The sequence below is a fragment of the Nasonia vitripennis genome, chromosome 1, assembly GCF_009193385.2.
Source record: "Nasonia vitripennis strain AsymCx chromosome 1, Nvit_psr_1.1, whole genome shotgun sequence".
Lineage (NCBI taxonomy): Eukaryota > Metazoa > Arthropoda > Insecta > Hymenoptera > Pteromalidae > Nasonia > Nasonia vitripennis.
The window spans coordinates 16,104,412-16,131,372 of NC_045757.1; the positions used below are offsets into that span (position 1 = coordinate 16,104,412).

At 41.5% G+C, this 26,961-nt stretch overlaps 4 protein-coding genes across 10 annotated transcripts in view; 1 reads left to right on the forward strand and 3 right to left on the reverse strand.

The window, feature by feature from the left end:
- The window catches only part of LOC100122123 (coiled-coil domain-containing protein 50), a 5,903-nt gene extending 2,750 nt beyond the window's left edge, over positions 1–3,153 (reverse strand). Inside the window, exons 1-5 of one of the 3 annotated variants that reach the window (XM_031923782.2) lie at positions 2,667–3,153; positions 2,100–2,167; positions 1,258–1,320; positions 983–1,100; positions 533–710 (exon numbers count right to left, since the gene is read on the reverse strand). In XM_031923782.2, the coding sequence (XP_031779642.1) occupies positions 533–710; positions 983–1,100; positions 1,258–1,320; positions 2,100–2,167; positions 2,667–3,133 (894 nt within the window). In that variant the 5' untranslated portion in view covers positions 3,134–3,153. The remainder of the gene's footprint in view (positions 1–532; positions 711–982; positions 1,101–1,257; positions 1,321–2,099; positions 2,168–2,666) is intronic. The other 2 variants (XM_001605670.6, XM_008212764.4) reach the window with 2 other exon arrangements.
- Positions 3,154–5,314: 2,161 nt separating this feature from the next.
- On the reverse strand, positions 5,315–7,281 carry LOC100678563 (cyclin-J). Its single transcript, XM_031923838.2, has 4 exons — positions 7,148–7,281; positions 6,954–7,052; positions 6,498–6,769; positions 5,315–6,318 (listed from the first exon to the last, which is right to left on the reverse strand). Exons 1-4 carry the CDS (start codon positions 7,176–7,178, stop codon positions 5,791–5,793), a joined length of 930 nt encoding a protein of 309 aa, XP_031779698.1. The 5' UTR covers positions 7,179–7,281; the 3' UTR covers positions 5,315–5,790.
- A 95-nt stretch (positions 7,282–7,376) lies between these two features.
- On the forward strand, positions 7,377–10,253 carry LOC100122150 (protein SCO1 homolog, mitochondrial). Its single transcript, XM_001605702.5, has 4 exons — positions 7,377–7,739; positions 7,989–8,355; positions 8,432–8,637; positions 8,715–10,253. Exons 1-4 carry the CDS (start codon positions 7,674–7,676, stop codon positions 8,898–8,900), a joined length of 825 nt encoding a protein of 274 aa, XP_001605752.1. The 5' UTR covers positions 7,377–7,673; the 3' UTR covers positions 8,901–10,253.
- The window catches only part of LOC100122176 (parathyroid hormone/parathyroid hormone-related peptide receptor), a 63,053-nt gene continuing 45,198 nt past the window's right edge, over positions 9,107–26,961 (reverse strand). For 2 of the 5 annotated variants that reach the window (XM_016986457.3, XM_016986448.3), the window contains 12 exons: positions 26,141–26,231; positions 20,400–20,506; positions 19,673–19,831; positions 17,670–17,764; positions 17,099–17,430; positions 16,891–17,021; positions 16,733–16,818; positions 16,250–16,394; positions 15,671–15,956; positions 14,642–14,668; positions 13,358–13,587; positions 9,107–10,995 (listed from right to left, as the gene is read on the reverse strand). In XM_016986457.3, coding sequence (XP_016841946.1) covers positions 10,834–10,995; positions 13,358–13,587; positions 14,642–14,668; positions 15,671–15,956; positions 16,250–16,394; positions 16,733–16,818; positions 16,891–17,021; positions 17,099–17,430; positions 17,670–17,764; positions 19,673–19,831; positions 20,400–20,506; positions 26,141–26,231 — 1,851 coding nt within the window. In that variant the 3' untranslated portion in view covers positions 9,107–10,833. The remainder of the gene's footprint in view (positions 10,996–13,357; positions 13,588–14,641; positions 14,669–15,670; positions 15,957–16,249; positions 16,395–16,732; positions 16,819–16,890; positions 17,022–17,098; positions 17,431–17,669; positions 17,765–19,672; positions 19,832–20,399; positions 20,507–26,140; positions 26,232–26,961) is intronic. The other 3 variants (XM_032600734.1, XM_016986454.3, XR_004345044.1) reach the window with 2 other exon arrangements.

Sequence of the window (26,961 nt, forward strand, 5' to 3'; positions counted from 1 at the left end):
CGGCTTGAAATCGATGATGTTTTTACTATATCCGAATAGTAAAATTTACTTTATTCGAATAGTTAGTTTTACTATAACAAATTAAGTATATTAAGTACTTAATAAATATCAAGTACCTATTACAATTTTTATAGTAGAAAATACTAAATCATTTAGTACGCTGTACTATGCTCAAATAGAAAATATAACTAGACAATGTATAGTAAACCTGACTATAAAAATTGTTCCATCAATCTGACGAAAAAGGCCAAAAATTTTACTAAAAGAATATGGTAACAATTACTAAAATATTGTTACATTTACTATAAATTTTGTGATTACTATGGTGTATAGTAATCTCTACTTTGTCTATTTTTCTCAGTGCATCATCAATTATTCCTAACTCTTCAGAAAATTTCGTGTCTAAACAATTTATGTCAAGCATTTCAGAAATACTGGAATGCACGAAAGCTTAGATGTAATTTATTAGTATCAGCTTCAATTTAAAAAGAAAATTTCATATAATGTGGCAATGTGTGACCAGCTGTGATACCTGATCTTTTTCTTCTTGTATCCGTCGTTGTATTTCACTTTCAGCTTCTAATCTTGCTGCTTCGTCATCCAACCGAAGCTGCAGTCTCATTTGCTCTCGTAATTCTCTTTCTCTCATTCGTTCCTCTCGTTCAAGTGAAAGTGCAATTTGCCTTGCTACAAGTGCATCTCTCTCTTCTCTGTTAATAAGTAATTAAAAACTTTTATTTCTTTGTTTACAATTTGTTTGAAGTAGTAATTTACTAAGATGCAATATATGATTAATATCTTGATAATTTTTTTCAATTTTAATTATTTTTGAACAATGTATCTTTCGACTCTTATTTGTCTCATAAAAATGTGAAATTTACATAATTTATTTTTATGAGAACTTTTGAATGTAGGCTGCGGAATACATCACATCTTTGAAATTTAAATAGAAGTATAATATGTAAATTATGGTAATACTAACTGTTCTTGCACATGAGATAGGTATCTCAACTTCTCTATTTCTTGCTCTACTCTAGCTTTGGGAAGATCTTCCCTCACCTGTGCATTTCGAACTTTATTGTGTGTGTAATGCTCCTTGACTGCAAAGAGAGAGGGAGAGGAAAAAAATAGTTAAATCTGCTTGCAAATGTTTAACATTCTATAATATTTTAATTCAAAAGAGTATTAATATGAAAATGTGAAATGTTAAAGAACTTAATTGTTACAGTCATTAATTGGGAAAGTTAGGGTACATACTTTCTTCATCTTGAAGACGATAGGCCAATGCTCCATCCTCGTGCACCAACCACTCCCTGCACACTGCACATACGAGGATGAATCATTACTTAAAGGGCATTACGCTTGTAATCAACAAAATAAAACAAAGCACAATAATGCAATGAGAGAACAATGGATAATGCTGAGAGAAAAAAGGAGTGAAAATTAACAATGTGCAATATCATTAATTTAAGCTGCTGACATAAATATAATGGTGTTGTATAATTATAATTAAAAGAATAATTGCACTGTTCACTGTTATATTAGCTTAGAAATGCATAGTCATGGACTTGAATGCATATCACTATTTCATAGTTTAAAGTTGCAACAAATGAAATGTGATTGTGTGGCGTTAACAACTTTTAAAACTTCTGCAAATAGCACATGGAAGCTCTAATAAAGAAACACACGTTTTCAAATATTCCAAATTTTCCATAGGAATGCCATGACTCATAGCTTGAAAATGTCTTTATGCTTTTTCTTTCTTATTCGAGCATTAGAGAAGGAAGAAGTTTTTTCATCTGGCTACTAACTGTATTATCTACTCGTTTTGATTAAATTAAGTTTTTTAATAAAAATGATCCCATAGTCCTGATAAAGGCATGCAAAAAATAACAAAATCAATCATTCCCTCTCAAAGCCTATATATACACAAGCTTAGCAATCCAAATCCACTGCAGAGTTACTCAAGCCTAAAAACCGTGCCGTTCTCCATCCTTCATTCACATCCACTCCAATTCATCGCGAGCGTATACGCATACATATATGATATATCTACCTTTCATGCACCCTATACATCGCGTTATATCGAGAAAACCTACCCCGAACGCGCTCGAAACGTCTAATCCTTGAAAATCTCGTTACACAAGCGCTGCATCTGTCCGCGTCCCTTAAATTAATAATAGGCGATAATAATAGGAAGCGAAATGATATCAAGGTGAGCAGTAGGGGAAGCCGTATGCGTGGGAGTATATTATAGGTATGCCTGCACAGCTAGCTGTAAATGCACGACAAAAAAATCGCGAGTCGCCGCGCTCGGTTTTTTTCTCGCTCTCTCGCGAAACAAAGGCTCGGCAAGTGCGAGCGCACGCGATAGTAGTAGAACGTGTGTATTGTATACATATACATATAGCGGGAATGATTAACCGTGAGGCAGCTGCAGCGCGAGTCGCGTGCCAGGCGCCACAACAACCGACCGACGAGAGAGAATGCGCTGTGTGGGTGTTGTGTGCGCTGTTTCATTTCGAAAAAATTTTTCCCCGAACAAGCGCTCACATTCCAGCACTTATCCAACAGTCAGTTAAGAAGCATATACGTGCAGGGCCTTCAAAAAATACGCAACAAATATACCAATGACATCCGTCAGGATAATAATACACAAAACGTACCTTCGTTGACTCTGCCCGCCTTGGGCATCGTGTCCGAGCCCAGCACGGACTTGGCCATGTCCTCTCGCAGCTCCGGCGCCGTTTAAAGATCCTCGCGAAAAAAGGAGAAACACACTCTCTCCTCTCCTGCCGCACTGCACTGCACTGTAACACACGGACGCGAGTATTTTCTCTGGACGTTCTCTCTCTCTCGCTCTACTCGTGCAGACGCTTCCGTTTACATTCCAGAGGGTCGGAAATACACTGCAGGTACATGTACACTGTATTAGGCACACGGGATGAGTCGTAGAAGGAAATGTAATTAAATATATCGCGAGCGCGAGGTGACAGTCCGCGACTCCTAGGAAGACTGAGCGGCTGCGCCGCGCGCGTTGTTGTTCTCCACAGCCATCTTGGAATGCCAGAGTTGTGAGTGTGTTGGTGCGCGCATACACTGATGTCGTCGTTCGCGTAAAAAGTGGGAGCATTTCCTTTCTCTCTCTGTCTCTCTCCTTCGCAGCCTGCCCCTACTATAGTAGCTGTCCTGTCTGGTCTCTCTCTCCCTCTCTCTTTCTCTCTTCTCTGCCTCGGGTGATTTAAAGCTGGTTTTACAGTTGGCTCGTGCGCTGCTCCGATTTTTTTTTCGCGGGACAACCTTTGCTCTGCTGACCGTTAGAGATTTTGGGAGGCGTGTTCCGTTATTATGGACCGGCTACTGGTTCCTCATCGCTGCAGGTATACATATGCAAGTGGATTCGGGGTTGTTTTGGTTCTCGAGAGATGCTATCGGGATATGATCCTGTTTTTTTCTTTTACTACCTTATGTACCTTTTATGCTGTTCTTACACAATGAGAAACTGCATTTTTACGTGACGCAAACGCTGGGCGTTTTGACGATCGATTAAAATTAATCGAACGTTGCGCAATGTAGCCAAGCATAAACTTTTACATAAAATGTGTTTTACGTAATGCAAAAGAAAGAAAGTTTTGGAATATCGAGCCGATAATTTCATAAAATAGACGATATAGTCCAGAGAAGTAAATTAGTCAACTTATATTAATTAGTTTAAGTACCCGCGCTTATATCAACATTCAGAATAAACCAGATTCAGTGCTCTTTCACATAAACAACAATTTACAAATAAGAAGCGCTGAATACAACACTGAAACATTTGCAACTCTCGTCGCCTTGTGTAAAATTGGAATGTCACTCTTTACTCTACCCTCTGATTTACAAAGCCTAATATAAATAACTCTCGCAATTGAAGCCACTTCAGAACATAAACACAAGATAAACTATAACTACAATCGTATCATCCCAATGTGCATGCATATTAAACGTGCGAAGAAGTATGTACAAGCGGCATTACTCTCGCTTTCTCCCACCGCTCGGAGATTCTCATTCAAGCGATTTTCACACGCACGCTTTTTATCCGTCTCTGTATATATATTCTCCCGAGGTCTCGTCGTACACACGCACACGCGGGTCCTCGCATCGCGACATTGTGAGTCGACGAGCACAGCTATGTACGCGGAATTTTAAAAAATTCCGGCTCGTTCGAGACCTTTGCTCCTTCTTTTTCTATCCCGCTCTCCTGTTGAGACCTGCGCGTCATTCCCCTCTACTCTACGAAGCGATATATCCTTTGCTTTTAATTCATGTGCGCGCTTGAGTTTCTATTTTTAGAGTATAATATTATAACAAGGATATGCTGCATTAAACGCGCTTTGCTCCGAAATTCATTTTAATTAAAATTTAGACGTAAGGCGAATTCGTCTCGGAGCATGCGACGCTTCAATTTGGATACACCTTTTGCGCGCTTGATGGAGAATCTTTTGATTAATCCGCACCGAGCTCGGGTGCAAACGCATGTATAGTAGAGATTCAATGAAATTCCAGCGTTGTTTGTGGAACGACGCATTGTTGGAAAACACGAGCTTTTGTGCTCTGTATGCAAACAATTTTGAGTTTCGGAATTCCCGTGAAATTTCCGTTTCGTAGAAAGTGCGGAAAAGTGAAGTATTTTTACATTTCGACTTTGATCCGAGGAGCAAAAAAGTATAAGATTAAAAAAAGAAATATTTGAAAAACGTCGAGTACACGGAATTGCTCATCTGTCAGTAAGTATACGCATGGCGGTGTCAAAAAGCATTCAAATAGCGAAACAAACGCTCCAGTACAAAAGCACTCGTCGTCATACTCCAGCAAACCCACTTGAAATTCGAGGCCAACGAAACATATACGACGAAGTATTAACAGTAGCGCACCTGCCGTCGACAGCTAAAAATCTACACGAAATGTCAGACATCGCCGCGCACCGGCTACTTTTACAAGATGATGCTCATCCTCGAATCACGCGTGTGAAACTCGCGTCAGTCGCAGCAAGAAAGTGCGGGTTTTCCTTTTTCACGCTTCATTCGCAATTCGTGATTTTCTCTCTCGTTATAATACATTAACGACGCTGCGCTGCGGCTGCGCGATGTATAACTATGTATAAATGAAAGTCACGCTGAGCAATCATTCGCAATCTGGGTGAACAGTTTTTTGCCAGCAAACATTCGTCGACGGCGAGATGTCGAAGACTGCGCGCACTCAATGTGCGCGATATATTTTTCGGCGTTTCTGTTTTATAATCGTAGACGATCTTTATAAATTGGAAAAGTACTCGTAGTATAGTAGTATATTCTAGTTTTTTAATGCTGCCATTTCATTAGGCTAACTTATTACAAACGTTGTATTAAAATAACTAAGCTTATAATTATCATCTTGATAATAACAAAACTAATTAGCAATGATAACGAATAACGTACAATCATGTTATCATCCGTTCAAACATTTCAATATTTGCAACAATTGGTTTTTGTATTTAACAAGATATTATGAAAATAATTAAAGTACAGTATAACGAACAAAAAAAAAGTAAATTTCTCTGAACTTGATTATTTCAAAAAATTTGCAAAATAAAGTAATCATATTTATTTCAATTTGATCCAAGACTAAATCAATCTCGTGTACTCAAAAGAGAACTTGTTAAATACAAAACCTGATATAATATGATTAAAATTTATCTCAGAAAATGAGCTGACAGTGCATATCAATAACAATAAAACAACTGCACTGCAAACTCATCGGCATCGGTGATCGTTAGTTGACTTCGTTGTAGCTCGTCGACTGCAGATTTTTCAAATCATCCTCATCGACAACGAACGAGAATAGTACATTAGCCATGATAGAAACGTCCACCGCACTCATCTCGATCAGATTCGCCAATCTAGCCGCCAGAGAATCGACGATACTTCTCTTGAGACAAAAGAAGAAGTTGGAGCAGATGACGATGGCGGCTCCGAGGAAGGCAGAGTTCGTTTCGAGTTCAAGAAAATTTCTGCATACGCGGAGGCTCTTGTCGTAGGGTCGGCCCGTAGCCAAGAGGTGCATTTGTTCAAACAGCTCCGCGTGACGAAGATAAGCGACATCCAGCAGTCGAAGACAGCTGTCACGAACTTTCGGCTTCGAGGCCAAGTCGGCGTAGACCAGGAACAGTTCTACAGCGTCTATCGGTAAACAAATCGGTAGCCGCCAATCCAACGTCTCGAGGATTCGCTTCTCGCAGCTGCAGATGCTCGATTTGTTGTACTCTTTCTTTGAATCCACCCACTTTAATATATTTTGGACCTGTGAACAAATAATATTATAGCAATAAGCACCACATGCTCCACTGTAACAACACATGCAGCCGGCCATAATCGGCATTGCGCGGTACACTTTCTCTCCCGACAATACCATACTTATATCCCTCTCCATATAAACATAACCTTTCGCGATTTTTCTCTCGAATCCGGCGTCTCTCTCACCTGCTCAACGTCGAGGCCGGTTTTGTAGAGGTCCACCTTGCTGGCGATCTGCAGGCAGATGACCATCAGCAACCTGACCTGGCTTGACATCTTGTCGCGAAGCTGCTTCTCCGCCGCCTTGTCGTTGAGCTTCGGCGAGTTGGAGACTATCTTCCAGAAGAGGCGACCCATGTATTGGTCGAGGAGATGGACCGCCATGTACTTGGCTTGAGGCTCGAGGTCGTAGCGGCTACTTAGCAAGAATATCATCTGTATCATCTCCGTTTGTACTCCTGCAGTGCGAGGAAAAATCGACGTCAACAAACGAGCTACCATTTTATTCGTGTATTGTAATCATCGTCTGCTGTTTTGTCATTATTGTGACACAAACCTGGTCCTTATATTTAGAATAATAATAAGGATACAGCATTTTTTGTGATAAGACGCGTGTAAATAGCAGAAAGAATTCATTATTACCTACAAACGGGACGCGAAATTTATTGCCATCAGCAATCATTTGTTGATCAGCGTCGTTCTTCTCGCGAACGTACTCGAGCCAATCTCGCAAGTAGGGACCTGCGACATCACACGTAGTAAATAAGTATAGGTAGTAGTTGAAAAAAATGAATAAAACAATATAACCTCCGTGTAAAAATAAGTGTTTCTTTTACCTATATAGGAGTATTCCAGATCCCTTGCCATGCTGATATATTGTTTAATCCTAAAGAATCGTTGACAAGTACTTGCGGCGATTAACGACTCTTCCCTCCGCACAACGCACACTACTCGTGTACATACCTATATACGTATAATAAATGTAAACAACAGCGGCAGCACTGCAGCAGCGCGAATTTCTTTGAAAATCTGGCATCCGCGCAAGCGCAATGTATCCAGCAGTTGTTGCACCTTCGAACGCAAGATGTCCCGGTAACTCCGTTTTTCAACCGCGGTATGCGGCTGCTAAGTCACATGGAGTAGTGCACAATTAATGATAATAAAAGAAGTGTCATTATTACGTGACAACTTGAGAGTCTACCTGCTTCGGTAAGAGACGAGGAGAATACGCGTCATTTGGTTTGAGCAAACTGTCGCGACCACTGTGTGTGAGTGTGCTATATACGAGTTATGTGTTACCTAACCTCAAAGATAGCTGCTGGAGTACAATAATAGTATACAAGTTCACAAATATCAGAGAGGATGTCGAATTTACTTGCGCGAACGCTTGCCCTTGTGCCGAGGTGCACGAGGATTTCTACGAATCAAGTAAGAATCATGATTTCTTCACCGAGCAATTATTCTTCGGAATTACTTACACTTTGATATCGATTTTGTATATACTTACACGATCGATATTCCGTCTGTAATTTACAAAATACTATATCTAAAAATAAATCATAGATCAATGAATGAAATTTAGCGTATTTTTAATTCCAATTTGAAATATTCGCTTGTCTTGAGTGATGATGCAATTCGTACTAAACCAAATGAACTGACTGTTCTTATTTGTTTCAGACTCGAGACATAAGTAAAAATCTCCAGTTACATCAGGTGATAGGAAAGAATCCTAGAGGTCAAAAATCGAAAAGTTCTCCCATCACATGGAAAACTGTAGGAGTCACAGCTGTTATAGGTGGTGGCCTTTTGGGTTATATGTATTACCTAAGGGAATTGAAGGAAATAAAGATAGCCAAAGAACGAAGACGTCAAATTGGTAAAGCTGCTATAGGAGGAAAGTTTGAACTAGTCGATCCACAAGGAAATTTAGTCAAGTCTGATGATTTTTTGGGCAAATGGGTGATGATTTACTTTGGCTTTACTCACTGCCCAGATATTTGTCCAGATGAACTTGAAAAACTATCGCTTGTTGTAGATAGACTAGGTAAGAAATTAATTAACTTAACATGCAATTGTCAATTATAAATGTCTGACTTAAACAAATCATATATTTATTGCAGAAAAGGAATACAACATTGAAGTTAAGCCCATATTTATTACTGTTGACCCAGTCAGAGACACACCAGAAGCTGTAGGAAAATATGTTAAAGAATTTTCAGATAAAATTATCGGATTAGCTGGCTCTATTGAACAAATTGCAAAAGCTTGCAAAGCTTATAGAGTTTACTTTAGCAGTGGTCCTCCTGATGACGATGACGATTATATTGTAAATACTTTATTGCTTTATTATCAAGTAAACACCAAATTAAGTAAGCTTATTCTTATTGCTATGCAAAATTTCAGGTTGACCATACTGTTATAATCTATCTGATTGATCCTGAGGGTGGATTTATTGACTACTATGGTCAAACTCACGATGCGGATAAAATAATTGACAGTGTTCTTCTTAACAAATTAAAATATGAAAAAATCCAAAATGAAGATTGGTTACCGATGTTAAATTGGAAAGGATCGAAACAAACTTCGTAGTTAGTGATCAAGCTTACAATATCCTTGTTGTAAGTAGTTAAGGAACTTTATTTGATAAAACTAAGATTTTTGTATATAAATAAGAGATTTATCTTTATTGACATGTAATTTTTTTTCAATTGTTAATATTAAATGTACTTTAAACAAACACTATACTTTTTTCTGTTTGTACGACAATGGGATGCATAATATTGCAATACAGCAAATATAGGATAAACATGTTTATTTGTCTCTTAGACATGTAAATTTCTTTTGATTTGACAATATTGAACGTACATTTCAACACTTATACTGCTTACAATTTGACTTTTCACAATCATTACATAGAGAGCTTTGATGATAAAATGCAACATGCATTTCATAATTTGTATAAATTAAAATCAGCTCATTTTTGTATAGAGTAATTGGTCTTACAATCGCATTGCTAGATATAATAAAAAACCATTTTTACAAATCTTTAGAATTTATAATAATTATACTTTGATCATTTCGTTTTCTGTATAATATGTCCGCTTGTTGTGAAGTTTATCGTAGTTAATTGACATTAATAAACATTCGATGTTGAAAATCAACAATTTATAAATATAGATGAATATATTTTGATATTTATTGACTGTAAGACCGATTTACAAGATTGCACATAAATTGTCCTGTAACAGGTACAGTCATTGACCTTTTAAAAACAACTATTATTGGCACCCTGAAAATTAAAAATCAATTGGCTTCTCATCCCTACTACAGGTGTAATTGAACAACTGTATCGCAATGACGGATTCGTTATACACTTTACGTTATACAATAATAACAAGTTTATCGTGATATGAAAATAAGTTTTAATTCAGATATGAATTTTTCGTACGGTCGTCATATTAAATCGCGTATAAAAATAGGTAAAAGGCAAATTTCATCACATCTCACACCATTTTAAGGTCGATGTGAGATCAGACTTAAGTAGGTTCAATTAAAATAAATCTTTCGCGTCACGCGTTGCGTAACTGCATTCGTACATATTGTTATTAATTTTTATACATTTTTACATTTTCCCAGCACTCTTAGCTACGAGAATGGTATAGAAAATTCGTTTTCCTTTTTCAAGAAAAAAATGATGAGCATACAGAGGCCAACAACAGTCAAGTTAACGCTAGATTCTACATCGATCAGGCTCGCTCATCTCCCGCGCAATTAAAGTACACATAAGGTATAATGCTGTGAAAGCGTCATCTCGCTAATGCGAGCGCGGTATAAATTAGACTTATAATTAACAAATTATAAGCCATAGGGAGTCGATAAAGCAGATACTGGCAATGTTTTATAACAACTAACGCTATATGATAATAGAATTCGTAAAAAATCCTACGCTCGTTATTAAAAGCCTCTGTTTCGCCGACAGCTGCGTTGCAGTGTACGCGATGATAAAGATAGAACCCGCGCGGGTATTCGTTAAAATGTAAAATTTGGACGCTTACAAACTACGTGCACACCCGTCACGATCGTCGTGTAAAAGCTACGTAAAATCTCACGCTATATAATATAACCATCCCATAACTCAACACTCACCCCTACATGCGAATCACAAACTCCCTCTGTCAGTGCAGAGTCAATTCGAAGTTTACTCCATACCGTGCGTGTAACCCGACTAAAGAAGCATATAAACGATTCTCTCATTCTGAATTCTAATACACCTATACATAGGCGGCTCTACCTCCGCTTGTACTTCGTGCAATGTTTATGTACACAGTAATATCGTTCGCTGAGACCAGCCGCAGCATCGCACCAAGTCCGTGAGGTAGCTGATTAGAACGTTCTCGCGTTCGAACGATCATCATCATCGTCGTTGTTATCAGGTACTATCGTCTTCGTCGTCATCGTCGTCGGAGAGGTCAGTGTTTCTCTTTTCGCTGCAGCACTTGCGGCGCAAGCTGAGAAGTGACCTTCATGGATCGCCCTGCTGGTGCAGATGATGTAGCTCGTAGGCCAGATGACAGCATTCGGAGTCTGACCAGCCCTGATCCGCTCCGTGGATGCTGCTGTGGTGGTTGTCGCACTTGTCCAGTGAACTGGTGATGCCGACCGTTGCAGTGTCCATCTCCGACATCTACGGATTGATTTTTTATTAAACGTATATAAGCTTTGACTTATCAACACCTATTCTTTAATAGAGCATTGCTATGCTCCGTCTATCAAAGTCGCTGATAAAAATCAATATAATACATATATTAGTAAAAATTCGTGATTTCGTATCTTTTATCATCGATAAAAGTACGACACATCGTATTATTACACAATATACCGTAGCTATACATTTTCGTTTAAGTATGACTTTGAGTTTGTTAAATGCAATGTTAGTTTGCACTTTACTTCTCTGATGAATTGTTTTTCAAATGCTGGAATCTATTGATCACGCGGCGAACGCTTGAAAACAAAGTTCGTTTGTACTGCGCATTGTCACCTCGGTCACAAGGCACGTATATGTACTTTTGGCATTATCTACGATTTCTTGGCGACAAAATGTACCTCGTTAACGTTACAGGGAAAGTTTGCAAACAATTAACTGATAATTTTATATTAGTAATTAATCACGGCGGTGATCGGTGTTATTTGTCAGACGAGATTAAGAACTGTTCTGGTTTGACGTAATATATCATAAATATATATATATATATATATATATAGCACCGCATTTGCTGGCGACCTTGAAACGCGCGAATGAACTAGTTAACCTTCCTTGATTATACAATAACATTACGATACATATCAGCAACGTATTGGTAACAAATAGAAAATAAAGTATTATCTTTTAATTGATATAACCTTCGACGAAATCAGTGTTTATTAACAAATCTTTCCCTTGACGGAATCAAACCGATCGCCCCAGTTTCGTGTAAATGTATTTTTAACAAAATTTAATCAAGCGACGCGTGCCTCGGAGGCAAAGGGTAAACCGCAACACACTATGCGTTTTTTTAAACCCAAAGTTTCGACGATACCGAGCGCGCTTTTATGAAACCCGTATTCTTTTTATTGCCAATCGACTTAGACGAGATTAAGCTTATTAAATTTTACACAAAAGTATATAGCGGAAATTTTTTACGCGAGATTTCAAACGCTGCAAATAAGAGTGGACGGCTGTCGTCCCTTCCCTTTTCCTCTTCATTCACATAGTCTTTTGTTGAATAAGTCAATTACTTATAACTTTTATAATACCCTAGTCTGACAACTTCCTGAAAAAATTTCGCTCGACTTTCAACACAATTATTGAAGTGAAAATGGTAGGCGATCGTATTTTATAATTAACTATAGGAAAGAAGGCGCACTTCGCGCGCTCTTGATTCTATCTCTGTCTATAATAACACTGGTAGAAAATCTACCATAAGTGTTGGGCGGCACACTAACGTCTGCTAATATTTTATAAGCATGTAACATGTTACCATATCCCTCAAAACTATTTTTTAATAAATATATTAATAATGCTCAATGATGCGTAATGATTAATTTTTACTAAAATTTCTTGCTAGTTATATTACATATATTTTATCTGTTATTAAGGTTTCCACATTTAATTTTAAACACCTCAAACATTTCTACCAGGGTTATATGAGTTATGACTGTTTTGAGGGTTATGAATTTAAAGCGCGGTTCTGATCTCGTTGCCTAGGCAACCAACCAGTAACCAATCAGAATCACGTATTAAATGCTTCACAACAAATGTCATCATTTTTTTAAGAGAGGAGGAAGAGAGGAGGATACGAAAAATACGTATATTTGAATATATTTTTAAAGCCGGGAAAGATACTTTTAAAGAATCGCAATAAGCCGCTACAACGGGTTACACAAACAGAAATATGTATAACAATAGGAGCTAAGCGTAGCTTTATCTATACATACATTCCTTTCATGCGTTCGCTCCGCGCTGACGCGCGGTTGTTTGACGCGCGGGTTTACTCTCGGATTTACTCGAATTTCGAGTAAAAAATGGAGCTAGCATATAGTATCGCGCTTTTTCATGTTTCGGGACATCGACGTGAGCAGCTTAAAATCTAAAGTCGATCTGGGAAGTTTTTTTTAATCGTCGATTGGAATAACAAATGGTCGTTGACAGTAAAATTGTTATGTCTTCCACCGAGTTTCCAATCCTTACGTTCCTTGATACCATTACATTTGAATAGAAATCTCAATTTGGTAAACACTGCAAATACCATTGAAATTGTGCCAATTAACTTCCAAACTATATTTTTCGCGAATAACGTCATTATCGTCTATCGACAATTTTCCGATATTACCTTCAAATATAATAGCATTTTGAAACTCGATATAAAATCTGTTCAAAGCCTTGAATCACGCGCGAGCTATACTCGTTCTTCCGCAGAAGCGAGTGAAAACAACCAAAAAACGAAGCCCTCCCTACCTCCGTGTCTTTTCTCAAAGGCAATTTCACTCCCCGATGAGATGATACTCACATTAGAGCAAAACGACAGAAGGCTCTGATCCATGTTCTTGTGATTGGCCATAGCAGCCATGATGGCCGCGGAAGGACTGCTTTGCTGCAGCAGCAGATGCTGGGGATTGACTCCTCCAGTGACACCGCCTTGTCCTCCTCCGCCTGAGGCCGGGCTGTTTCCGGTTCCGGCGACCTCGAGATAACCTCGGCTACTGGCTAGACTGCCGCCCCTCGTCCCGATCCCAATATCTGCGAACAGAGCCAGCGAAATCCAGAAACGATGCCTGCATTACGGCGCACATGCGATTTCTCGTCTTCTCTCTCTCTCTCTCTCTCTCACACACACACACACACACGCACATACAGTTATATATTGTATCCACAAAGATATAGCGTTACACGTTACTTTGCTGATGTATATAAATGTGCGTCTGCGATCAGATGTGTACATATATGAATGATCGAGAGATTTTTCGCGTTGGCCCTTGCTCGCGCCGGAGATTGGGTTTCCACCGCGCTATTGGTGCTGATGGCGAAAGTTGGGGTAACCTGATATATGCGAAATTCGAAGACGTCGGTTTGGTGGGTGTAGATGTATATACATATACCGTCGAGTGCTCCGGGAGCACTGTAGGGCCGAGTTTACGAGGGTTGGTTTACCGAGATTTGATCGGTGGTTTCTTTTCTCGGAGTAGTCTACTCTTTTTTTAACAATTTTAGTGCGTATACTATATAGTGCGGTGCAAATGCTCGCGACGATAAAGCTATTTTGAGCCGCAGTACTTGCGCGTAACCCGTATATATGAATAAGCTAAATGTAATAAAAAATGTATGTTTGTAATATTGACATTCACATGGATACTAATTGTGATACTCAATGAATTTTTAGAATGATCAATCGATTCAGAAACTTGGTTATACGCGCTTAGTTTTAATGAATAAATGCCTTAATTTTAATTAATAAATACGCCCTCCTATCCTATCAATTGATTGCTCAACGGCTCGCGAAGCTTCTTAACTATTTACATTTGATGAATGCACGCTTTTAGCATTACTGCAGCTCCATTATCAGGACCGACTAAATGGCACAGCGATTGCAAATCACAGCAAAGTGTTAGTGCTTAACGTGTATGTTTGAAATGCATCAATTTGATCCCTGCATATCTCTAACACATACAGAAAAGCACACATGAACCGGAGCATTTATACATTTACGACGAGAAATGAACGAATGAAGGTTTATAAAAAAAATCATGCAAACACATAATCTGACTTTTAAGTATTTTGCAAACAACTTTTTTACCCTTGATGCTGACGAATTCCATTGCAGCTAATGAATGAAAAATGAGACACATTTTACATTATTTTTTTGTCCGTAACAGTATCTAAAATGAATGTGAACATCAAAGCACAGCTAAAAATAAATAACATAAAATCGCGAGATACGTAAATGTATCTAAAAATATATATTTTAAAATTTAATCTCACTCATGGTCGACCATGAATTTCACAAATGAATATGGATATCAAAAAGCAGAGCCATGGAAATAAAATAAATCAACGTCATCACATCTGCGTAAAAATTCTCAGAAAAGCCGTCGAATGAATCGTTGATTTGCGTCGCGAAACGAAATCAAGCCAATCTTTCGTACTCTGCGCGAATTTCCGTTAATCGGATGAAAACCGATCGAGTCACATATGCACGGACATCTGTTAGAAAACTTTCGTTTACCACGCGGGAAAATGCATTTTAAATTTTAATCTTACTCGTGGTAGACCACGGATTCCCGAAGCTCGAGCGGCGTGCACCGCAACTTTCGAATTTCTATGCCCGAGAACCTTCGAATTTTTGAAATAGCCCGCGTTACCGTGAAACGATATATAGTCTTACGGTCTAGAGCACAGGTGATGAACATTTTATTAATCTTTGAACTAGTTGGAATTTACGTCCTTCACTGAAAATTCGTTATACCTGCACGGTATGGGCGGCTGATAATGAGATTACGCATCAAACGTCATTTAGCATGTCGGAAAGTCGCTTGTCAGGGAATTCTAAATCCCACTTTTTCCGAATGATCGAATATTGTCGGATAAAGGCGAAAAAGTGCGTTACGGTCAGTTAAAGACGCTTTTCGCTCTTGAAAAACGCGACAAAAATTCAATTATACGAACCACATATATAAATGTCTCGCGTTTAAACAACTAAAATATATTAAATATGGGCTATATGGTTCGCTATATCACCGATAACAAGCAGTAAAAACTCCACAAAAAGCCTCGGACGCGAGATACTCCACGATTACAGTAGGAGAATAAGGGAAAGACAGAAGACCTTGAGTACTCGCCATCGAGTGGGTGGATCTGTGGTGCCGCGCGGCCGAGTGTCTATAGGCGACGCAAATGCGTCGGCAGCAGGGCCAGCAGAAACAGCCGTCGTGGGGACTCTTGTGTCCCGTCGTCGTGTTGCAACTGCAGGTGCTGCCCGAGTGCGTCGAGGGACGAGCGCCGAACCGGCAGAAACGAGGCAGACGGGGCCACGTCCGGGCTCGCAGGGCACGAGAGACCTCCGCTCGTACCTCGCCGTTGAGGAAGCAGTAGAGGACGGCTACGAAGAATCCCTGAAGTGGAATGATGAAGGGTTTTCGTTATTAGTTTGCGAGTTATTTTCTTTTGAAAAAGCGTGCGTAGAGACAGACACGTCGGAACGTGCTCGGGCATTAATTCGTTGTAATGCTGCATTCTGTAGAATTAATTGAATAAATTGTGAACCTCGCGGAGTATTCAATATACTCAGCGAGAATTCACAGCACTCTCGCGAATACTCTCAACTAGGCGCCTCATTAGCAGTACAGACTCGCGCAAGTAGTAACGCCCGAGAGTAGTCAGCCGCGCGGAGAGCTAATATACCGACCTGAAAGGAGGCGAACAATTGATCGCAAAACAGCCAGACAATCTCGACGGTCTCGTTGACTCCCATGCTGTAGGACATGCCGAGGAAGATGGAGTAGTGAACGCCAAACAGCGGCACCAACACCAGTGTACTCCTGGCCCATCGCCTGAGGGCAGAAAAACTCGAAGTTAGAGGGGCGGAAGATATAGCCGTGTGCCGGTTTCTCCTTTCGTGCGAAGGCGAGGACAGCTGCTACAATCGATCCGGAACTTTCGGCTCTAATGACTACAGTTCGAGGTCTGCATTAGGACTGCCAGGGGTATAATTAAGGAGAGATTTGAGCCAGTGCTGCTCGAGCATTTGATTTGGGATCGTGTACATGCAGGGCGTTAATTTATGGTTCTTCGTGCTTAGCTCTCGTTAATATACAGATAGAGAGTTCGAGTTTCGATTGGAGAAGCGCGCAGATTGATGGTTCGTTTTTTTAATTAAATTCGTCATTACTTGTATCGCATGGTATCCTCCGACACCGTCGACTTGAGCTTGGACATCAGGACCCTCACTATGTTCACGAAGAGTATGAAGTTGATCTGCGAAAGAGAGACGTCACGGTTACGAAGAAATCCGTTCTTAATTAAAAAAAAAAACGCTCTTCAACTTACGACGACGGAAAACGTAGTGGGCAATCGAATGATTTGAAAAATCCAGGCGTTCTCGTGCGTCGTCCAGCAGTAGAGGTCCTCGAATACCGCTCGCAAGATCACCCACGTCGTGACGAAGACGGCGGGCAGACCTAGAAAAAAGTTCGCATCGATGAAAATTTTCTAATAACTCTTCAAAGTATAAACCCCACTTGACAATCGCTCTCACCCCATCCGAGCACGACGTAGACAGCTATGCTGGCGTTGGAGTCGGCAAAGAGGGCGCAAAATATGAGGTTGTGGAGGTAGAGTCCTTCCATGAGGATCCAGGAGTAATTGGCCAGGATGCAGTACTGCCAGATGCTGGTGAAGGCCTTGCAGTGCCAGTTGCTCTCGTACTTGTCGGTGAGCCAGTAGCTCTCGCCGTTCTTGATCAGCACGTCCGTCGAGAGACCGACTCCGGCGACGAAGAGCAGGTTCTTCAGCAGGAACGTGAACGCCCGCACCATGAAGGAGGCGAACAGGTGCATGTGCAGGATGTTGCGCTGGCAGCGGAGTTTTCTGAAATTTTTTTTTTTTTTTTATGTGAATCACAGAAATCCGCGCTGGCTTGACGGAAACGAAAGGATAATACGAACGCGGGTCAACTTTATTTTGTTCCTTCTCGAAAAGCAATTCCTCGAATGCCTACAATGGATTCTTGCAAACGACAACACCTACGGTTTCGATTTCGTTCTTGGAAATCAAGTCGACTGGTTCGCGCGCGCGAAATAAACCAAGTGTAAATTGACGATACTCACTTGATGCTGGCGAGGATGCAAAAGGCCACGACGAGGGCTGATAACGACACGGCGTATCCGGCTTTCGAGATGCACTTTATCGTCTCCAGATACTTCTGCAAAAGGAAAGGCAAGAACTTCTTATCCACTCAGTATATCTTTAGGTGTATAGCTGAAAAAAAAAACAGAGAGACGGAAAAAATTTCTCGCAGAGTCTCTCTCGACGAGAAATATGACGGATAAACTCGCGTTACCTCTTGTACACATCGAGAGACGTAGGGATGGGCAACGAGATATCTCTCGACCTCCGAGCAACAAGGTGGCTCTTCTTTGTATTTGTCCCGGGGAACAAATATTTACACTTCGTTCGCTTCTACTGGCCGTCGCCTTCGTTCAGCCAATTATATCGGACAAAAGCTATCGATAAATATTGACCCTTTGTCCAAGCTCTTTTTCTGCCATAATTCGGAGGTGCGGGATAGAGCTCGCCTTTTTTTTGTTTTTCACTCCATCTCGCTAATGTGCTTCGAGCGATCGGGTTCGCCGGTTCAACTACGTTTTACTGGGAAATCGAATGGGTAAATAAAAAGCAGCGACGAGAGGTGAAAACGGACGAACGGACACTCTCGTAGTCGGTTTCTAGATGCGTTTTCTCTCTGTTTACCGTTGGATGTATCGATTATTTCTGAGGGAGTGGGAAGCCTGCGTCGACCACCGGTGCTATAATATTCCGCGGCAATATTTAAATTTAAGCGGGCACGAGTGGCGTTGATAAATATTTGAGATTTTTTGGAAAATCAACAATCGCGCGCTGATAAATCGGAAAAGAGTAATTAAGACAATTAAGACGCTCGCTCCTGGAAATTACGAGTTTCATATATAGCTTTGAGACCTTCTTTCCGAAGCTGAAAAACCGATAGAAGCAACGAGTTTCTATCGGGAAATTCATAATCCTTCGCCTTTGAAATCTGAACTTTTAAAAAATTGACCGCCCGTCGGGTTGAGACTCATGTCCGATAAGTCTTCAGCGAGTTGGGAGAAAGGATGAGCGAAATTCCTTGGAAATTGAAATTTTCTCTCGCATTTATGATTCGCGGCTATGTATACGTCGAAAGTTCAGAGCTTGTTCCTTTCTCTCGATTCGAGAAGTCGATTAATTGCTCACTCTGCGGATTCTTCCTTCGAGCTTTCCGTGATGAAACGCAAGCTGCGCAGATTTTCTTCCCGAATATCTATTTCTGGAGAGAATTTCTGGCTAACGCGTGTTGAAATCTGAATTTACTGTGAAAATACTCTGAAACCAATTTCTGAAGGTACTTTATTAAAAAATATTCTACCAGGGAAAACATTGGCGCTCGCAATTAAGTTGGAATCATTTCATCGCCGGGGCTTTGACTTTTACATTCCACATGCGCAAGCTACGTTAAAAAAGTCGAGCCGGGATTGCGTACACATAGTTTTAAAATAACTTTCCGCAGAGTATATACGACACACCCCCGCGATCTCGATCATATACGCATGTGTCGATCAACGACGCCGCGTTGCAATAATCTCTCCAATCTATACCGGCGCACGAATATAGAAACGGATGTGCGTGTTATAATGCGGACACGCAGACCCCTCGACTAATCAAGCGGAGACAATGACGTCCGAAACTTGGCGGCTCTGCTCTCAATACCGCGCCCTGCTCTCCTCCCACGCGTCTTCATTTTCCCATGCGGCATCGACACGCACACACACACACACACACACACACACACACGCACATCAGACGCGCGATTCCTTGCAGCGGAGAAAATCACTCTTAATAATCTATATATATATATATAGCCGATGGCGGTTCTATTTAGAGAGTCGAATACTACAGTGTACTCAGGTATACGCGTGGCATCGTGGAGAGGCAGCGAGTGGAAGACAAGCTTTTAGAGAAGTATAGGGTCCGAGCAATTTCGACTCTCGCCAGAAGTGAACGCACGCAATTTTGATAAAAGAAGCCATAAAAAAATGACGCTTATGCGACTTACCCCGATAGAAGTAACGTTGTCCGACTGAACGTCCGCCAGTTCCATGATGACGGTGACGAGCTCGTCTCGGAAGCACCGCGTGTAGTTGGTCCAGGAGTTGTTCTGCTCGGCGCTCCAGTACCACTGGCCGCTTCCCATGCACTGCTTCGTCGCGTTACCCTGCGTATCACGGCAACAATCGTGTAACATCCTAACGTGTTCTATACATACTCGAAGCCATAGCTCATACCGCGCCTGCAGTCGTTAATCGCGCACATCACGCATACGAGCAGCGTAGATCCGCGGGAGATATAGTTTCTCCGCAAGCACTGCACACATATGAAGCAGCATCGCGGAGTTTGATGGAATATGCGCATAGACGCAGAGATTCTCGCGATGCCGATGTGGCTCTCGCATATACAGAGCAGCGATGCGATATGGATAGATGGTAAGCTCGCGTTGGAAAATCAAGGGAAAATATCATTAATCGCATCGCGGCTATGCAACTCTCTTGTTTTCCATTAAATCGACAATTTGACGCGCTCACTCGTCGCGCGGCGAGGAAAGGTATACGGCGGCAATAACGAAGCAGCCCCCATCAATGGAACGTTGGAAAACGAGAGGATAAAAAGGGTAAATTGGATCGTCTGCTGCTGCTGATGTGCGCTCGCTGCGCTGCCCTGTATACGCTCGGGTGTGTGTACATGTGTTTAGGTGTATACGGAGAGCGGTTGGCTGCTCGACGAACCTGCAAATCGAATCCGGCGATGTAGTGAGGGCAGGACAGAACGGCCACCTCGCCGGGTGGCGTCGACGGCCAGCATATGATGCCGTCCCACGATGTCGGACACCAGCCTGGGGACAGAGAAACGAATGCGCTTGCTTCAGTGGACCTGTTTTGCGGCCGTGGTTTACGACTTTGTTTACGGCTATAATATAATTATACATGTTTATCACGTGGTGATTTATGCGGCCGTGTGAACAAATCAATCATCGAGTGTGTGAGTGTGTGTAGTGAATCGTAAACAATAACGCGTCGCATAATTTCCAGCTGAGTCCGACGAGCTAAGTTGGACTTTTCATCCAACGGATGATTAAACAGACTATCCACTCCCCTGCATCGGGCAAATAAAAGCGAGCCTCTCCTCTGCTATCACAACCCGCCCCGAAGATTCATCCGAGCCAAGCTCGTGTATGCTATACCTATACACGTGAAAGTTTTACGTCCGATGACAACGGCTTCGATCAGCTTGATTGCGCCGTGAATTATATACAGCCGTTACACGTCCGAAATTCTCGCGATATTATACCGCGCTCTTCTTAGGAAAAAAAGAACTTGTCATAGGAGCTATAGCCTCATCGATCTCGCCGCATTCCCGGACGGCAGTAGTACAGTAGCAGATTTTTGCCCTCTCACAGCGACTAGAATAGAAGCAGAGAAGGAGCAAAAAGTCGAGTCGATCCTTCTAACTCGGCGGTGAAGATTTTTCAGGTTCGATTTAAGTGGTGTACGAGGGGGGACGAGGAATTTTACTCTCCTCCAAAGTGGACGCATCACGCGGCTTTTATCGCGGTGTTAAAGATTTAAGCGTCGACTCTGCGCGACGCGTGTTTGGGGAAAGGCTACGGGTGTATGTATAGATATGAGGGTGCAGAGGGGGAGGAATGAAGGATAATATGCCCTTCTGTGTGTATGTGTCTCCTGTGCGGGAGAGTCGAGAGGGGATTGAGCGGTTACGCGATCGATTTGCTATTAAAAGCGCTGAGTCGAGATTTATTCGCTTTTTGCATAATGTCGATCGTTTATATATACTTCTATATTTATTTCCATATAGCGAAATTTACGAGCATCTTTATTTTGAAGCTCACACGAGCGAGGTCTTTGAAATAATATTTTTCGAAATATCGAACTATGGTATAAATAAGAAAGCCATATCCGAAAGAGATGCGTTATTTACCGGACAGTAGAACGATCTTCGATTCGCGTAGCTCTCGATCTCATTACAGCAGCAGCGCAGAGGGAAAGAGAAAGGTCGAGAAGAGACCGAAAACTCCATCTCTTAATAATACGTCCCACTCGACTCGGCTATTATCTACTGGTTTAAAGTTCACCTCCGCTTGCCCACTAAATCGTCCGCGACCGATCGATCGGATTTTTATACTCTATACAGGTTTAGTCGCGTCATATAGCCTCAAGCAGCAAAGGAGTCGAAGAGCGAAGTTCGTCGATTATAAAATTACGTGAAGAGATCTGATTACAAGCGACGTCAAGCTCTGCGGCGAGAAATTTCCATTCACACAGAGCGCACGAGAGAGAGAGGAGGAGATCTTTGTAACTAGGATATTGCCAGGATTACACGTACCGACGCTCCGCCGTCGATTCGATCGAATCCGCGATATACGCTGTGTAATAACTTATATGCCCACGCGTATAAGACGCGAACGGATCGCTCTATAGCGTAATATTTATACGCCCCGAAGATTTTACGCTTCCATCCGCTCGCGGCTTCGAATTCGCTGCTATCTATTATTTTTTTCATTCTTTTTTACAGTGGAGCTTTAAAAAAGAGATTTTTGCGACCGGCACGTTTTTGATCATGAATTCGCCATAAATTCCGGAAACTGTCGAGCGCGCGCGCGCACGAGAGAGAGGGGCGTAAAGTCAGGAATTCGCGTTGTGTCAAACTTAATGGCTACTGCTTTTCAGCAGCATTGAGATATCGTCAATTTGTAATCGCGCCCGCACGTCGAACTTCTTTTCTCCCTCATTCCTGATATCGATTCCCATTAAAATCCACTATATCTCTCTATATACGATTCGAAACTCGCAAAACACTTTGAAAAGTTCACACGTGCGCGTACAACCCAAGACTTTCCGGATGAAAAATCGCGATTCCATCTCTCCGTTTCCCTCTCTCGTATTAATAAACTTTTTATCGCGCGCAACCGATAAAAATCGTCGCGCCGATACTGGCGCGTGGAAGTTAATCGCCCGTGACGGCGACGCTTTTCCCGTCCATATTTCCCCGAGATATACATCCCCGTAAACAGCTCGAGAGAGAGAGAGAGAGAGAGAGAGAGAGAGAGAGAGAGAGAGAGAGAGAGAGAAAGTAAAACTCTTATCGAATTCCTCGGCTGTAAGCTCTCGCTGCCGCAGCCCTTTCTAACGATTCCCCGTGTGTTGAGGAAGCACTTTTTCTCCGGATTCGCATATATCGACGACTGCTGCTGCACTGCATCGCATTTGTATTGTGCGGCTCGATGCATATTAGAAACGGACGTCACTGGTATCTTCTTTTTTTTTGTGTAAAAATCGAAAGCACATAATTGAAGAGAATATTCCGTGGAATATCTGCACACGCGTATCTCGCGAGTTATAGGCTGTATACTTCGATCATCTACGCGGCAGAATATAAACGTCTCGCTTGACGAGCTGCGAGAGATTAATTCTTTCGACTTTTATTTCGTCGTGATGGATGGTGAGTGAAAGCTTCGAATAAGGTCGCAGGGTGAGAGCTTTCAGTAAAAAATGCATATACCATAGGTATCTGAGACACGATACCACGTATCCATCTTCCGATATGAAAAAAGCCGTTGGTGCATCAGTCATGTGATGCAGATTTGTATATGTATATGCATACCTTTCGACACTCCCGATAAAACTGACCATAGAACCTGTCAAAAGTTTAAAGGACCTACGAGAAATTTTTTTTTTCGTGATTTTTGAAAAGTACGCACCAAGTCTTCGAGATTGTTCGCAAGAAAATATGCGGAAAAGTTGAACACGTGACAAAAAGAAAAACCATGAATATTCATGCGTATAACGACGCGTGCTCCACTCGTGATCCTTTCGTTGAATTTAACGCGCTGAAAGTCATGAATAAATTACGCGTTTTCCTTATTCTCGAACGCATTATCTCGATGGCAAAAGTCCTTTGCATTATAGGCGAATGAAGTTTATATGCCCGCAGGAGTGTCCTAGGCATAGGAGAAGAAAGAAACTTATATGCGCGCACGCAGACACGAGAAACTTACATGTATCCTGGCGCTTAAAGTTCACAAGAGCTTGTGAAATCCACTTCTCTTATCCCTCGAGCGGGGAATTCACTCTCAAAGCTCGCTCGACTACCTCGGAAGTGTATTTAATTCAGAAACTGCGAGATAGAGAGAGAGAGAGAGAGAGAGAGAGAGAGAGAGAGAGAGAGAGAGAGAGAGAGAGAGAGAGAGAGAGAGAGGACGAGAATCGTAATGACCTGTTGTCAAGATCGTCGTATGTACTCTGGACTCACTCGTCGCCAACAGGAAGGCTAAATCGATAAGTAATGTACTTTTGAAATCATTATTCTAATTATAGCGCGGCAAAGGATCACAGACAAAGAACGTAAATGCTGTATAGTCTGAAGAATTTCAATCTACTTTTTCTCGATATAAAGCTTAATTAAATCCTCTTAGAGAGCTGAGCGCTGTAAAAAAGACTCCAATCGACGCTACGTATTGTGTAAGCGTAAAAAAAACTGGTAACAAAAGCGCAGCTAATTATAAAAATGCATAGAGTTCGTTCGCTTGGAAACTCCTCGTGCTCAGCGACTGGATGTTGTCCAACACGATACATTGTAAACGGATCATGTTCGCTCTTTGGACTTTTCGCGAAGCTCAAATCAGTAGATGAATAAGCATACCCACAAGAAATAACAAAAGGCCAGATACGAGCATACGGCACAATAGAGAAGCATTTCGAGCGACAATTAGAGAGAAACTTTGATGTTCGTGAAGCCCGAATCTCGTTTGTCGCGTGTAATTGAACGTCTGTGTCGAGTCTCAACAAAGCGCGTGTAGGTGGACGCGTGTATGGATGCAAGAATTATTTATTCGAATTCTTTGTGGACTAATTGAAACGACTTTGACGAGGTTAAACCTGAATGAATTGAGTGGCCAAAACGACACTCTTTATTTATACAGTCAGTCAGTGGACTTTGCTGATTATTAAAATTACTGGACATTTGCAAGTTGAACGTTAATAATAGCTGCGTAACGCCAATGTTTATTTGTGCTGGGACTTTACGCGTTTGACTTAAGCATGGCGTAACAAGTAGGCATTTGAGCTGTAAATGAATGAACTGTGAGGTAACACTGTTTGTGCCTTTTTTCTAGTTGTAATGATCCACTTGTAATTTTCTTCCGTATTGTTATTTAGAATTCTTTTATTCTTCCACTCGGCATTAAACAATAAAGCCTCTGAAATAAAGACATCTTTGTGTTACGCGATGAAAAAACTATTATAATTAAAAACGAATATAATAGTGTAAACGCTTCCTCAGTACACATTTTTTAAATTAAATAATAATACTCACTTTTATTCATTAGGAAAGATTGGGTTCTCAACGGAAAATGAAGCAGCACCGACAAGTTAAGGGCAGTTGATGGCTCTTGACTTTATCAAGAGGAACGTTTATTTAAATCGTCTCGATTAAGCGAGTGCATATAAAACTATCCCGAGAGAAGATCAGGTGGTGCTTTCTAATCAGATCACGAGTTTCAGCACATTTGCATTGTCTTTATTTCCAAGCGGAATTCGCACCATTGTTGAATTTTCAAAAACCACATATTACATTCCACGGCAAAGAATGTTCTGTGTTCTCAAGAAAAATGGGGGCAATGCAGAGAGGGCCGACGAAAGAGCTCGCAATTCGCCTGGATCTTGGAGTTGATAAAACTTTAGAGAAGTCTCCGCTGCGCGCGTGATAACAACGCCGGAGTGTCTTTCACTTTCAATTAAACTCCTTGGAGAAAATCTTTGAAGAAGGCAATGAGGGATTGCAACGTATAGAAACTTTTTTAGCCATTCAAACATCAAGGTTGGCTATTTAACCAAATCGCTGACTCTTTTAACACGAGATGCCTTCGCTATTCATAGATGGATAACTAGACGCACTCCTATCGTTATTTTTGTCCACAATATAAACCACGCCATCAACAAAAATCCCAAATACTGCACTCTGACACGTGCGCGTAAATTTATAGCGGTCACGAGGTTTGCGTTTTGTCAGATCGACAATAGGAAGTCTGCAGGCGCGGATCCTCTGCTCTATCCGCGCGCCCTGAATGCCGGGGAAATGAACATCATCAGATGCTATATGGACGTTCGGAGCGTCAAAATCTGCACGACACGGCGGGAAAAGTTTTGAAATTCCACTGCCGTTTACGCTATTGAGAAAAGCTTGATTTCGCGCATTGTCCGCTTCATCCGCTATCCCCGGCGCTTTATTCTCACCATTCGCGGAATTTTGCAAAGCGCCAATTCGGCCGCACCGAGTGGAGAAAACAAATAATTCCAGCAAGCACTGACGGATTCATATGCCCGAAGGGCGAACAATGGCAGAGGCTGCAGAGAAGACGATTGTTCAGCTGACTGCCAGTTCCGTGCGAAAGAGAATGCATGGGAAACAACGGCACTTTTTGAGCGGTGTGTAGTAAATTATGTGTACGTACCGGGCTTGACGCTCGTGCCGTTTTTACATTCCTGCGCCTGTTCCTGAAGGATTTTTTCCTGAATGCTCGGACTGTTGTAGTCGCCATCCTCCTGAAACACGCAAACAATGTGGTTACGCATGAGTGTTGTCACAAATTTCAAGCAAATGTTCTGTTTTATCTTGAGTTAATGTGTATATCTATGCATTTATAATGTTTAAACTCTTATTTATTTAAATTAAAGTGGCCCAAAACTTAGCTTATTAACCGTTAACGTTTCTACCAGGGACGAGTATGTGCGTTTCGTTGGCAAGCAGCAGATCGCATTTCAAAGCATTTTGACTTTCAGTACATCCACGAATGCAGGTCGAGAGAGAATATCGCGTTACAAGAGCGCATGAAAGGCAAACGAAAATCGAATATTGTTTCTATAAACACCCACGCGAAAACAAGCTCAAACTACAGAATTCACTCTCCGGCAAAAAGGCGCGAGCCCGAGTGAAAAGAAACTCTCGTCATGCTCTTTTGCATTCAATAAAAATCAGCAGCCCACGCACACGCTTTGATCGAGAAAAGATACGGTGTCGACACGCGCACCGCAGCGCACATGGCCCTTCGACCTATAGGGTAGTGTAAACTTTTTTCCGTCGCGTCGGCTCGTTGTCGGGACGCCAGGGCCAGCCGAACTTCGTTAAAAAGTTGGTCCGCGCTGCAGAGGAAAACACGACTGTCGGTCTTCAGGGATGGCGCGCGGAGATTTAATAAACTCGAGGTTTTTTCTCTCTCTCTATATGTATGCGGCATGTGGAAAGTCTCGGCCTCGCCTAATTTCATTATTTCTA

Coding starts and splice junctions, on each gene's coding strand:
- LOC100678563 (XM_031923838.2), bottom strand. CDS start 7,178: ATGGCAAGGGATCTGGAATACTCCTATATAG. Junction 7,053..7,147: donor TCTGGAATACTCCTATATAG/GTAAAAGAAACA, acceptor GTGATGTCGCAG/GTCCCTACTTGCGAGATTGG. Junction 6,770..6,953: donor ATTTCGCGTCCCGTTTGTAG/GTAATAATGAAT, acceptor CTCGCACTGCAG/GAGTACAAACGGAGATGATA.
- LOC100122150 (XM_001605702.5), top strand. CDS start 7,674: ATGTCGAATTTACTTGCGCGAACGCTTGCCCTTGTGCCGAGGTGCACG. Junction 8,356..8,431: donor GCTTGTTGTAGATAGACTAG/GTAAGAAATTAA, acceptor TATTTATTGCAG/AAAAGGAATACAACATTGAA. Junction 8,638..8,714: donor ATGACGATGACGATTATATT/GTAAATACTTTA, acceptor GCAAAATTTCAG/GTTGACCATACTGTTATAAT.